Source organism: Bacillus rossius, chromosome 17 (genome assembly GCF_032445375.1).
Source record: "Bacillus rossius redtenbacheri isolate Brsri chromosome 17, Brsri_v3, whole genome shotgun sequence".
NCBI classification, from domain to species: domain Eukaryota; kingdom Metazoa; phylum Arthropoda; class Insecta; order Phasmatodea; family Bacillidae; genus Bacillus; species Bacillus rossius.
Window position 1 is genome coordinate 21,138,818 of NC_086344.1, and position 14,844 is coordinate 21,153,661.

General features: G+C 35.3%; 1 protein-coding gene across 1 annotated transcript in view; it reads right to left on the reverse strand.

Moving 5' to 3' along the window:
- LOC134540878 (annulin) overlaps positions 1-14,844 on the reverse strand; it is a 166,384-nt gene that overhangs the window by 32,954 nt on the left and 118,586 nt on the right. Inside the window, exons 8-11 of the mRNA XM_063383902.1 lie at positions 13,675-13,950; positions 10,102-10,181; positions 6,192-6,336; positions 749-894 (exon numbers count right to left, since the gene is read on the reverse strand). Coding sequence (XP_063239972.1) covers positions 749-894; positions 6,192-6,336; positions 10,102-10,181; positions 13,675-13,950 — 647 coding nt within the window. The remainder of the gene's footprint in view (positions 1-748; positions 895-6,191; positions 6,337-10,101; positions 10,182-13,674; positions 13,951-14,844) is intronic.

Genomic DNA, 14,844 nt, shown 5'->3' on the forward strand with positions numbered 1-14,844 from the left:
CCGCATCTATCTCTCTTCTACTCGATTGGAACAACCAGTAGCGGATCCAGAGGGGGGGCTAAGGGGCTCAAGCCTCCTCCAAAAGCATCTGGGTCCACTATTGTTTTAGTGTTTGCCTTGATAAAGCCTAGCCTCAGCTGGGTCAAGCCCCTCCCAAACCAAAATCCTGGATCCGCCACTGGGAACAGCCATCGATTTGACTTTTTCTAGGCACATTAAACTTGAAACACTCCCATTCGTTTCCTACTTTTCCTATCATTGTCCTATCCTTAACAGAATAACACAGATTGAAAGAAGTTAAATAGCAAACATGTACAAAAGTTATAGTTAAAATAATCTGTTCGTTAAAGTAATAAACATATTTGAATTAATGAGTGCAAATAAAAGTAAATTTATCAATTAAATTGTAGATTTCATTTCACACCTTCTTTGTATCCATACAAAATAGTGATAATTCAATAAAAAATTATTAAATTTTATTCATAAAAGTATGCAAACATTTCATCAATGTTTTGTTATGACGTTTCACGTTAAACTATCGTCCGTAAACCGACTTTACAGACGACGAAATTTTTTTTTTTACTCAATTTTTTTTTTGGTTCCAAGGAGTTACTCGGTGGGGGAAAGGGGTGGGCGCTCCCGCAGACATGTGGGACAGTCGCTGACGGTTCTCGGGACGGGCTCGGGGACCTCGGTGCTCGCGGCTGGACCTGACCGGGCCGAGGAGCGGGAGGCAGGGGAGGCTCACCGGCACCAGGGTTGACCAGCCGCTCCTCCGTGATCTTCTTGACGGAGTCCTTGACGGTGCCCATGTACGTGACGCTGTCCACCCGCAGGATCACCGACACCTTGTGGCTCTCGGTGCGGTTGCGGTTCTTCATCACCACCACCACGCTGGAAGCAAAACATTGCGGCCACGTGCACGTTCAGACCGTACGTCAATACATAAAGATAAAATATCCACGTACAAGACCTTTAGGAATATCAGGGTTTCTTTTTCCACGTGTAACATCTTAAGGGGCCCGCTTCGTCAGGGGTGTATATGTGTTAGTGAGGCGGGATGATAAGCACGACGCTCGCTGGTGCTTCTAGCGCGGTTTAGCCTCTAAGCGCAAGGTGCTGAACTGACGCACATTTTCTCATCGTCAAAGGATAACTGTGAAATTTGAGCGGTGACCGTAACATATATGGCTGAGAAATGAAGATAAAGGTGTAATGTAAGTCCCTTAAGTGATTTCAGGAATCTGTACTGGTTTTTTTAAACCTAAAAATTACTCTGAAAACATGCGTTTTAGCCATTTTAACTCTTCTACAAATACAGTTTAGAAACAAACGACGGTGCTGACATCTGTGGTGGATGGCGCAAGCAAAAGTTCACAAAGCCAAAGGTGTAACTTTATACCATTAACTGTTTAGTGAATTTTAGCAAGTGGTTCAATAAAATTCCTTGTTGAAAATCAGATCTAAAGCCGGGGTTTAGTACTTTTTTTTTAAAACGTCTTTTTCACTTTTATAGGAGCTGTTTCATAATATAGGTATTTTTAATTTTCTTTCCATAAATCGAATGATTCAGTAGCTGACGTAGCTTCTCGGACAGCGAATAAAAGCGGCGGGTGTAGAAGAAATGTGTGATTCACATTCACAAATTTAGTTGAAAACTAATTGCTTCTATATGTATGTGTGTGTGTGTGTATATATATATCATGATTGGCATTATTTTAAAGAACTCTTTATTAAATCATGTGTCAAAGTTTTGCATTATAAAAGTATTTGCATCATGAGAACACATGAATCTGCTCTTTACTGAAGTTAGATGGTGCAGATCTGTGGCTAGTACTGAAAGACTCACTCACCTTTTTTTTTCTCAAAATAATCAAATTTGAAAAGAAATCAGGGCCGTCAAGAGAAACCAAATGCTTCGGTGCAAATAATTTTGTTCACCCCCCCCCCCCCCTTCCCTATTAATCAATCAGCAACTTTTCAATATGGTCAATTTAAGAAAGAAAAAAATCAAAAACACATAAACGTTTCTGTGCCAATAACTAACTGTAAATGTGATCTGCTGGTATCATATAACTAGTAAGGTTTCTTGTACTTCATAGCACTTAATAAAGTACTATGGTCAAACAGAGCAAAAAAAACTTTAATAATAAATTATATAAAAAAATTTATTGGGAAAAATGGTTGATGCCTTCCAGTTACATTTTCTTAAAAGCTAGATTGGAAATTTATGAAATTTTGCTTTTGAAGAAATACGACAAGAAAATATATTACAAAAATTTTTATCCCTTATATTCCTTCATAAAATTATTTTTTTGTAATTTATTTTTAAGTTTTCCATTACATTATAAAGTTGTGTCTAAATGATTGTTGCTCTTTGGTTATACCTGTCAATAAAATGCTCTGAAACAAGGACAGCGCTAATAGCAGATATTGTGCATTGGAAAGAGAGAGCAAATGCCCATAAAATGCACACGACAATCTAAGGATGAGACATACTAAAGAATAAGATTTAGCATTATCACAATATTAAAAATATTAACAGCAGACTTGCCAACTTTTAAAATTCTCAAATAGTACAATAAGCAAAAATGTTTAAAAAGTGCGTAAAATGCTCGCGGGAGTTTTGGAACAAGTATCTGTAAAAACTGATGTCCTTATAGAGATGTTATCAAAACTTTTCTGCAGTTTTTTTTTTCTTTTTGAACTTTTTTCAAGATAGTAGTAGACATCTATCAAAATGTCATGGACATTACAAGGGAGGCCAGCAGCTGCCTTCTCCGCTGCCAAATTAATCAGATGACAGGGACACCCAACTACAATAAGCGCTTCTTGTTTTTCCCTTAACACAGAAGCTGCACCATTTTTGCTTCCCAGCATAACTGGAGCATTATCTGCAGAAAATGCAAGTGTGTTAAAGGGACATTCAAATGTTCCAATTCTGAAATTACTAGGTTGCCAATATTTCGGCCAGTGGCATCCCCCTTTAAAACTGGCAACGAAAGCAATTTGGACACTACAGACTTCAAATGTTCATCGTAAAATGTAATTACCAAAGGATATAATTTAGAATTTGAATCATTACTGCCGTCTGTTGCTATCGAAAATGGTACAGACAGCAACAAAGAAATAATATCCTCGGTGGCAGATGCAGCCATTTCTTGCATAATAGCTGTTGACTTAGTTCTACCACAACCGTATCTCTTGGCGGTCTCAGAATTTGGGAACATTTTCCTAAAGAGTGGGCCGGCATGGTCAGAAACACTTAACGAAATGTTATGTTCCACAAGAAAACTTGTGAAAAGACATTCAGCATTTATCACAGCACTGTCAGATTTTTCATTCCTAGCAAAGTAGTCAAGAAATTTTCAACTCGTCTCCTTACTCATAATATTCGAAACATGTTTTGCACATTTTAAGTGAGCATTTATATCACTTCTGCCACCATGTCCGATATTTATGTCACACCTACAAATCGAACAAAACGCGAAGTTTATTCCTTTTCCAGATTTAATCATACACGGAAAATCTTTCACGTAAACGTCAAGGAAAACTTGCATATACTGTTTTTTCAACTTTGGAGGCATTTTCCACCTGAAGCGTCGTCAACTATCAACAATATTATTACATGAAGGAAATTAAATCTTCGCGGGCGGAGAGCGAAAGTGTGAGCACAAAAATGTAAACCAGATTTAGATCCACTGCACAAAATAACTTTCTACGTGAGTTGGCAAAGAATATATGCATATAAAACCTTAACGATCAACAAAGGCACGCGCTGCGAGACGCCATGTTGTTTACACTGACCTGTGCGCGCGCAACTGTCGCTGCAAGCTGAATACAGCTATCTAAACAAAAGACGGCCACACAAACGTATTCGTAGTACGTTAATTATCCAAAACTTACCAGTATATTTTCTATTTGTGAAAATATTTGTATTGGTTGGTGGCGTAAAGGGTACGGCGTGACTAACAGTAAATCACAATAAAAAAAAATTGCCAGTAAGCCTAAACATGACACATGAGCGCGAGCAACTAACGTTTCACTTTTCACCAACATACCTACACTACAAAATGCAAAAAATCCGGAAGATTTCCAGACGTCCCCGTACACCGTACAAGTAAGTCGTTTTCCGTACATTGTACGGGAAAATCGTACAAGTTGGCAAGTCTGTTAACAGGGATAGGCAAAGCATATCCTCAAATACCATTAAATCCTTAGTATTCGAAGGATTCAATATTAGAGGAAAAAATATTTGGAAAAAAAATTGGAGGAAATTAATTAAACTATAAAAACCAGCACTGATAACTAGGGAAATTTTTTTCTTCATACCTATCCTATTACCATTCCCCGAGATATTGTACTTTTAACAAGTTATTATATAAACAAAGTTACACTATGCATTGATTCTGGAAACCTAGTTTGTGAAACAGCCAGTTAAATGGTAGAATGTTTCAACACCTTAGTTAATATTTTTGAAGTTAAACTTCTTTGGGTGCGATGTGAGTGAAATTTCAAGGCCGAATTTCAATTTTCAATGCACGTTTCCGTGAAACATTTTTGTGAAACAATTTCTGATGCTAGTAGGTTGCGGATGGTGCAGAGAACTGGGCGTGCGGCTCAGGTTGAACCCCGCCATGCTGCAGGGATAGGCGGGTAGCGGCGATAGGGACCCGCCTGCACCTGACTTGCTGGCGTCTAGTAAGGGAGTATTTGGGCAGAGGGCAACACAACGGGGTTTAAGCTTATTGTTGTGCACCGCGACACACGCCATATTCGTAAGAAAATTGTGTTATTTTAAGTACGTATTATTGTAATTACTCGTGTAAGTCAGTATTGTTAGACAGTATTATCTTTGAAAGATTTGTGCAATGGGAGTGCATGACTTGATGTAAGTTTTTGGACATACGCCATTGCTAAATTTTTTTTTAGCAATGGCGTATGTCCAAAAACTTACATCAAGTCATTGTTAGACAGTGTTATAAGAGTGTTGTTTTAGCTATATAACTATATGTATATATATTGCTTTTCACACTTTAGTTTGACAGGGTAATTAATTTGTCACGAATTATTATTTGATTACCTATATCGCACACCATATTATAATTAAGAGCCCACGAGCATGTAAATATGTTAAGTCTAACTGAGAATATGCTAGTTTAAAAAAGTTCATCAAATCCCATGTGTAGAATATAAATTGTCACATTTTCACTTTGTGGCACTATGGTTGTAACGTAAAGAATTACTGTGAGGAAGTTCCATGCCATTTAGTTTTCGCGTCGCGGAGCTGCGGACATGTTACTCATTGTGCTTTCATTCAACGTCAGAACATTATTAATCCCTGTGAATACATTGCAGTATGTCTATGTAGCCTATTGGCAAAATCTGTTGCACAGTAACTCAATGATAAGGTGATATTTGCCGAACTACAAAACCAGTCTAGAAAAATGCTGGATCACATCTTATTTAGACATAATATAAAATTAATTTTTATTACATCAATCCTAGCTTTGATATTTACTAAAAAAAATTCCTCATGGTGTGATATTAAAACAGTGAGTAATATTTATTGTTAATTAATTATTATTGATTGATCAATAATAATTATTGATATCCTGAGCAGTTATTTTGAAATGAGTAATAATTTTGTTGATTCATATTTATTTGGAAAATTTGTCTTCTTTAACTCTTTTTTCTCTCTCACTGCTGTTTTAACCCTTATGATATACTTATGTGTTGAGGTTTTAATTACCAAAGAAGTATAACTTCTAATCACATGTACTGAGTTACATGTGCTCTTTTTATTTTTTGTAGATAATTTTATTTTTAACCCTTAATGCCTAAATTCGGATTTGAGAGGAATATTTGAGGTATTCTATGGTATTTGAATTAGTGATTTGGATTTGTGAAAATTGGGATTCGACCCCTCACTAATTAATGATATTAATATTAACATTACTGATATTATTATTGCACATTTTCGACAATGTAATGGTTTGGTTCCACCCTGCGTGCAGTACATTGCCAAGGTGTACATCATCAATAAAAACGGGGGGAAAATGTAGAACTGAGACAGGGAATTTGTAAATCATGGAAGATTCAGGGAACTGTCTTTGTTTCCGCCGTCGTGTCACTCCAGGAAGGGCCCTGCGTTGCCGTCGAGGGGCGACGCCGTCCGGCGATGGCGCTACCTGAAAGGCGAGCCGATGACGATGTCGTCCCTCAGCTCGAAGTTGAACTGAATGTCGTTGAAGTCCTCGTTGAGGTAGTACCGGCTGAAGAGCGACGCGCTCTGTCGCAGCGCCTTGAGCATGGCCGCTCGCTCCTCGTCGCTCTCTGGGAGCAAACAAGCAGATGTAGAGTGCTCTACGGTCCACTGTCGAGTGGGCATAACTAGAGACCGGAAAAATTCGCGCTTTCAATGACCTCTAGGATAGACTCCACAACCCCCTTACATACTCAGGCAAATGCTACCTGCTCATTGGCTATTGACTAGTGACACCTGTCGACTGGGACGCTAGCGATTCGATACTTTTTTCGTTGACGGTTTTCCATTGGCTCAAAGTCCTTCAGATAAACTGTAAGCCAATCACAGAAACAATGTAAAGGTACAGTTGTTTGGATTCTAGCATATCGTGAAATGAATCCACTAATTTTTCCGGTCTCTAGGAATAACTCTTGTGGTCACAGCCACACAATTAATCGAACACTCTTTAATTTACAATAGTATACATTTTCATAGGAATTTAAATACAAAGTGGTCTTCATATGAAAGTTATAAAATATGCTTATACATGCCTGTATTTATGTCATAACTTTAATGAGTCTATTTGTTCTGAAATTAAATTCACCATTTGTAAAAATAAATTTTGCCTATTTATAAAAATTATATTATTTGGAAAATATTCTTTTGTCACTGATAATGGCCTCATTAATTTTTCATGATGATTACCTACCTATGTTTGCCATTATTTAACAATAAACCAAAATATTTATTATTTCCCAAGACCAAATGCAGATACAGTGACAAAATCATATTTTATATTGCGCAACTAAAAACCAGCAAAGATTAATAATTTTTTTTAAAACTGATAAAAGTTCCTCACATTTATACGTAATTTTAACAGGAAAATTATATTTAAAAAAAAAATAATAAAATAAAGCATAAGCTAGTGACACAATTATGTGATGAATTGCGATAAAATCAAAATAACACTGAAAACAAGTTAATAAACTATGTAACACCGAAATGAATGTTATTACACCATAAAGCACCGAAATTTAACAAAAATAGTGAAGTTAATTAGCGTGTATAACAAAAACTTAACTCTGAATACAAAATATGAAATTCAATGAATATAAATTATTTAACGCAGAGTTAGTACCAAAATGTATGAACTAAATAGATTGAAAATAATTTGCATTTTTTTTGAAACTGTTATTAGTAACTAACTTTTACCATAACTGTATTGGTACATTTTTACAACACATATATACTTGCTGATTTATTTGTAGTGTTCCCAATAGTTTAACATGCTTATCACAAATTATTATATTGTTAGAATGCATCATGTATCAGTCAAAATGACGTTATTTTGGTAAATATCATTGTACAAGTAAGTGTCGTATTTGTTGAAAATGGAAAACTGAAATTTCCTGTTTTAAAAATGAATTTGGTCTAGAAGTAAAACCACAAAATCTTTGTCTCTATATTCCTAAAAAAAGAAAAAAACAGTTTTTCAAACAAAAACTTGTTAAAAATGGGTGTCGTAACAGCATTAATTTTTTTTTGTTTACAAGTTACTCTTGATGTTTTTTGTGTTAGACCCCACCCAGAAATATGTGAGGTCTCGTGAAGGCAGTGTGTTATTCAAAGTGATGCAGGCTCCGATGTAATCATAAACCACAAAGATAGTGATGTGTGTTGAGAATGACAATGTAACTGTAGAAACCCCTTCTTGTTGTTGACTTAGTTTTTAAATACAAAAATTATTTTTTTTTTTTTAATCCCCTCCTTCCTGAAATTATTTCCTGTATCTGCCACTGTACGTAAACATAAGTGACTATAATTTGTTTCCCTGCACAAAATACACCTTTTTAATTCCCTGAAATTTTCCTTGTTTTCTCAGATTTTTCTCTCTTTAAGGCAATGCTAATTGTGTTGTTTTTTTTTTTAGTTTGTTAACTCTCTAATTCATCCTATTTAAGGGTAGAAGCATGTTTCCGAGTTAGTAGTGACATCAGCAGAACTAAACTAAAAAAAAATAATTTTAATAAATTTCATTTACTAATTTTGCAAGCATGAAGTTTGTAGTAAAATGCATCCAAATACATATTAAAATATTAATTTTACTTTGTTTTGAGGTTGCACCTCTTATCAGTAACTCATTATTTAACACGCTTTTATTACAGAGGTGCCCACCCCCCCAAACACTATGACTCACCCCCCCCCCCCTAACCTAATGATGCGCACCCCCCCCCCCCCCCTAATTTTTATGCCATTTTCTCAATGATTTACTCAATTATTTTATAATATTTTACTTTTTTAGTATTATATTTTATCACATTTTGCATTAATTAAAACTAATTTTCAAATAATAATTTTGGTCATATCAGGTAATATTTCCATCCTGAACCGACAGATGCCAAACTGCTTTTGATGAGGAAAGTGCGGGGTTGTCAATTTAATTTACAAGATCCCTTTCAATTATCAAAGCACCAGAAAAGTATTTTCACATTAGAAGCTATAATTATGTAAATAATATATACATTTTTCTCGTCTTTTAACCACACCCCCCCCCCCCCCTGAAATTTAAATGACGCAGTCTGCGTCGTTACCCCCCCTTGTGGGCACCCCTGTTTATTAGCTTCACTTGTAACTTACTAATTCACTATGTAATAAAATCTTGTAAGTCGATTTTAACCTACTTCTAATTGTCGTATTCATTTGAAACTCTGCAAGTATATGTGATCCCGATGACAATACAATAATTTCATGACTATGACCTGAAGAGAGAAGGGGGGGAGGGGCATAGGAGCAAAAAACCACTACTTTCGTGCTATTGGCTATAACCCTGCTTTTTGTATAGCCGTAAGTCCAGAGTATGGTGGGAAATTTGCCCGAAGGCGACTGCCACGGGGAGGGGGTGTCAAAACCTCAAAATTTTGATAATTTAAAAAATTCTATTCTTTTTTGTTTTGGAGTGTATATGAGCCATTCAGGATACTACACATTTCCACTCTAACCCCCTCTCCCCCCCCCAAATCCTCACAGGGGAGAGGTCATTTGCCCCCGATTTTTTAAAAGTCGGGACAATTAAAGTGCGTTAATTTTGATGAGCTTGTGGGGTCTTCGGGCGCCATCAGACCTCCTCGAGAGACCACCCCGAAGGTTACTGGCCCCCAAAATTTTTGGAACTTTGAAAATTGATTTAGTAGTGCTTTTTGAGGAATTTATAAAAAATTTATTTCAATATTAACAAAAAAATAAAAATAAAAAATCTTTAAATTTTAGTAATTTTTCCAACAGTGACAGAATCAACTACAACTCTGTATAATGATATTTTTTATATACAAGCTTAAAATAATAATCAATTAATAAACAAAACAATTAATTTTAATGGGAAAAAATCATGGGGTGCTTGATATCAGTTGCCTTAAATTTTCTACCACTAACGTCTCATCGTTAGAACCAGAATCATTATGAAAATAAAATTTCATAACAACAATAAAGCGTGTTTTTAGGTTTTAAATACATATAATTTTATTTTAATTCTGACGTCTACTCTATACTTACATTTTAATTTTTTTTCTGAATAGTTCTGACCAAGGAAAAACATATTGTAAAAGTTCACTGCATATTTGTCAATATGGCACTATTTTCGTGAAATTAGCATCAAGAAATATCCGAGTATATTATTTGTTGGAAAAAGTACACGCCATCATTAGAAATAAAATGTATTTTTATAAAATTAAAAACAATAACTCAAAAATCTCTCCTATTTCTAAGCATGAAATTTCCTTGGCCATAAAACCATAAGATCCTGTCCCTACCAGCAAACAACCTCAGAGATTGGGCCGTTCCAAGTGTACGCAACTTACTTTCCGGGTACTTGTAGTTGAGCGTGATGTCGTCGCGCTTCCACGACCCAACTGCCTTCGTGCTGATCAGCTGACCGATCCTGAGACACAACGGCAACATAACATAACATAACATAGGTAACTTAACCAGGGGCGTAGCCAGGGGGGAGGGTTTTAGGGGTTTAAACCCCCCCCCCCCCCCAGCACAAATCTTTAATTAAATTTCTTATTCATCACTCAAATAAATTTCATATTAAAAATTAATAAAAAAATTTACCATTACAATATTTAAATTTAAGAACCGAAAACTGCTAAAATAGTACTATTTTACACCTTAAAATCCAAATTTCCCCGGGGGAGGACCCCCGGACCAACCCACTTTAATACAGGGGGGGGGGGGGGGGGAGAGGGGGGCATGCTGCTTAACACCCCCCATACACAAATCCTGGCTATGCCACTGAACATAACAACCGCACTCGTCATTTTCATTACTGTTTTAGAGCCATGATTAAAGTTTTTATGATATGGCTAATTTTTTTGTTTTTTGCAAAACATTTCATACATTTTCATATTTTGTTGTAATAATTACACTATAATCAATTAAGGATAAATTTTAAAACATTTTTCAATTGTGACGTATATATCACATTAAATATATCAAAATAAAAAACAATATTTGAATGACCTAATAGCAAAGGGAAAAAATATATTTTTATTGATTGCGTGGATAGGATTTTTTTCCGGTGCTGACATGAATTAAAAAATTTTATGAAGCCTTCGTTTGCAGCTTTTTTTTTCGTTATGATTCTATTAATAAGAACTTACATCAATTTGTAATGCTGAAAGCCTATTTTATAAAATTATTTTCTCATGTTTTTCTGTAGACTTTAATACACATTTGTTTAGTACCACACATCAATTTACTTAAGTTTAATAAAATAATTAATTTTGATATCATTAATTTGCTAGTATTCTAAGGCACTATAAATTAAAATATTGTGTGTACATGGTATATAAATGTTAACATTACGTAAATAAATGCCTAAAAATACATTTATGAAATAAATTAAAAATTATAATAGACAAAATTAGATAAAACAAGTGAATTTTATAGCAGTTCATTTTGGTTTTATTGCTATTCACCATGAATCATGTCTCTCAAAGATGTTTGGTAGTGGCACATTTATAGTAAGTAATTTTAATAAACAAAACTAATATCATTTCAACTTGAATGCCCAGATTTTAAAATCACGCTGTCTATGATGTACAGGCACTATAAACATTTAATTAACTTTCAACAGCATATTATTTAAAGAAACAGTTCAATAACCACATCTCACACTGACGTAACATTTTTTTAACTGTTTGCAAGAAAAACAAAGGTTGTTTAGCAGTAAAACAGTTCTACTTTACCAGTCAAGATGGTTGTGCTTAAATGAAATCCAGTAAGGGCAGAGAAAATTCTATTGTTTTATTTTGAAGCCAAATTCATTTTTAAAATAGGGGATTACTGTGTTGTTATTTTTATTTTAATACATTCTTTTTACTCTTGAAGATTGTGTATTATTCAACAATAATTCATATATACATTTTCTTTGTAATTATTTCACCAAAATAATTAAATTTAGACTGATAAATGATGTGGACCTACTTTGAAAATGAAACAATGTGTAATAATCATTACTAGAACGGAACTGTTCTGAATGAAAATAAACATCCAAGTATTTGTGGATTGGAAACATGTAGAAACGTCAGGAATGTAAAGCGGTGTGAAAGTCACCCTCATGCGCGCTACAACCGTGCTACGTTTCATTGAGCTTGTATTGCATTTACACTGTGCGGTGCTGTACTATCCAGGCAGTAAGCGAGCATGGTCTGGCAAGCCATCGGCCAATGCCCTCTCCTCCACACCTTCGTGACATGTGCGACAACAAATAATTTTTTGCAACAGAGCCCTGTAGTACGATGTGTTTAGAATAATTAGGGACAAAATTACAGTAGAACCTTATTATAATTTTATTTTAGGGGGCATAAGGAAACACTATTATAAGCAGGAAATATCAATTTGGCACTTTTCAGTGTTTGAACCTTTTATAAATTGCCTAATCAAGCTATGTAAACAAATTTAAATTTAAAACACCACTGATGGATACATTTGATGCTCGAATTTGCTTAACCAAGCCAACAATTTTCCAGATTCATCGTGGTTCCATTTTCGTTTTTAATTGTTTCTAAAGACACACCGCAATGTTTCTGTAAAACGATTCACGATTCGTGACAATGATGATGAAATAAATTTTAAACTCCTTATCAGCAATATAAAACACTTAATTTTTTTATTCTTGTCATTGCATAATGGTTGGCAAACTAAATATTGTTAGGACTACATACATCTGAAAGCACACTAGAATGGCATGGTATGGAAGGATTTGTAAATTTTTTTTCTTCGAGACAAGGGTGCCAACAGACTCGTTACTGCGAATGTTATAAACCTTCAATATATCGAATTCACAGAGTTCGCCAGCACTTATGTGTTTGGCTAGTGTTTAGGCACATTTACATTTTGTTTTTCCACACAATTCCATTTGAACAATCTTCATTTATGGTATAGCAGTGACTGTAAACAAAAATGAATGTAAAGTATAAAGTATATCTTTTAACATGTTAAACTTCACAGATGGGATAGGTGTTGGAATACTAGTGGGTTTTTTAAATTTTTTTTTTGCATTTGTTGAAATTTATAAAGCAAACGTTATAAGCATGAAATGCACTATTTGTGAAACATTATCTGCAGGAATTAAATAAATTGTTCTAATGGGGAAATTGTTACGACTGTAAAAATATGATGTTATAAGCAGTAAAATATTGAAAGAAGGAACATTATTACAGGGATCCACTCTATATGGAGAAATGCAATTAAGCCAAAATAACACCGGAAAGCATGTGAATATACCATGTAACAACGAAATGTACGTTAATTACACCATTAAGCACTGAAATTCAACCAAAAATCATGCAACCAATCAGCATATTTAATCAAAACTCAATTCTTATTACAATGACCTAACCTTTTAATACATTAAATTCAATGAATGTTAATTATTTTGCATTGAGTTTGTGCCAACTTGTACGTACTAAATATATTTTTAAAAAATTAAAATTGTAATTTTTTGATATTGTTACTGTCATTAGTAATTAATTTTTATATTTCGGCATTGGTATATTTTTCAAACACTTATACACTTGCTGATTAATTTCTATTGTTCTTAATATTATATTGTTAAAGTGCATCATGTATCAGTTAAAAATGACCAAAGTTTCGGTGCAGTGAGTGTCGTATTTGTTGAAAAATGTAACATCTTTTTGATTAAACAGCGTTCACAAAAAATAAACGCGATAACGCTGAAATCTCCTTTTTTGAAAACAAAATAGGCCTAAAAAAAAAAAAATATTGTCTTTAACTCTTAGTAAGATCGCTCTCTCCTGGAAGTGTTTTCCCCGGACGAGCGCCCTGAATACTCACCCCAGTACGTCCTCCCCCGAACGTGTACCCCTAACACTCACCCCGGCACCACGTCCTCCCCGGACACTCACCCCAGCACGTCCTTGCGCAGGAGCTTGAGCGGCTGCGTGGGGCCGGCGTACCGCCAGAACACCTTGTCGGCGTTCACCTCGGAGTAGACGAAGGCGTTGTCGTAGGACAGCTGCACCTCGCCCTGGCGCACGGCCGTCACGGACGCCGGCCCGCACCGGAACATGTTCTCGCTGATCTCCTGCGGCGTGGCGTCGATGGCCTGCCAGCCGCCGTACGCGCCCGCGGGCAGGAGGTCGGGCCGGTCCATCCACACCTCGTTCCACACGTGGAAGTTCCTGCGGCACGCCGCACACACGCCCGGTCGTCGAGGGCTCGAGTACCCAGTCAAACCCTCAGTACCATCAAGTCTTTGGACGAAAACAAATTCAAAGAAAAATATTAGAGGAAATAAAGTAAATTTAAAAAAAAATTAGTTGTCTGTAAAGTCGGTTTACGGACGATAGTTTAACGGGACGTCATAACAAAACATTGATGTAATGATTGCCTACTATTATGAATAAAATTGAATTAATTTTTATTGAATTATCACTATTTTGTATGGATACAAAGAAGGAGTGAAATTAAATCTACAATTTAATTGATAAATTTACTTTTTTTTTGCACTCATTAATGCAAATATGTTTATTACTTTAACGAAGAGATTATTTTAACTATAACTTTTATACATGTTTGCTATTTAACTTCTTCCAATCTGTGTTATTCTGTTAAGGATAGGACGATGATAGGAAAAGTAGGAAACGAATGGGGGTGTTTCAAGTTTAATGTGCCTCGAAAAAGTCAAATTGATGGTTGTTCCAATCGAGTATAATTGAGATAGATGCGGTGCAAGCGTACATTGAGCATAATGGGACACAGTGTAACGGGACAATGTGTGTAACGGGACACTTTTGTGCGTGCAGCCGGTTTCATTGATTTATTAGATGTTGTCACGTCAAGAACTAAAAGTCAGTCATGGGGACTGTCTACAGAAGTGAAACCTTAAAATTTGGTTTTTAAATGTGTAATATGAAATAATTTCTACGTCAAACGTACACAAGAAAATGATTTTGTTGTTATATCACTAGCAGTCGGTGACGCGAACCCATATGTATGTTTTGCCCCTACCAGTAATAACTTTAAAACTAGAAGAGCTAAAGATTTTTTTTTTCATTGAAAGAATAAAAAATTAT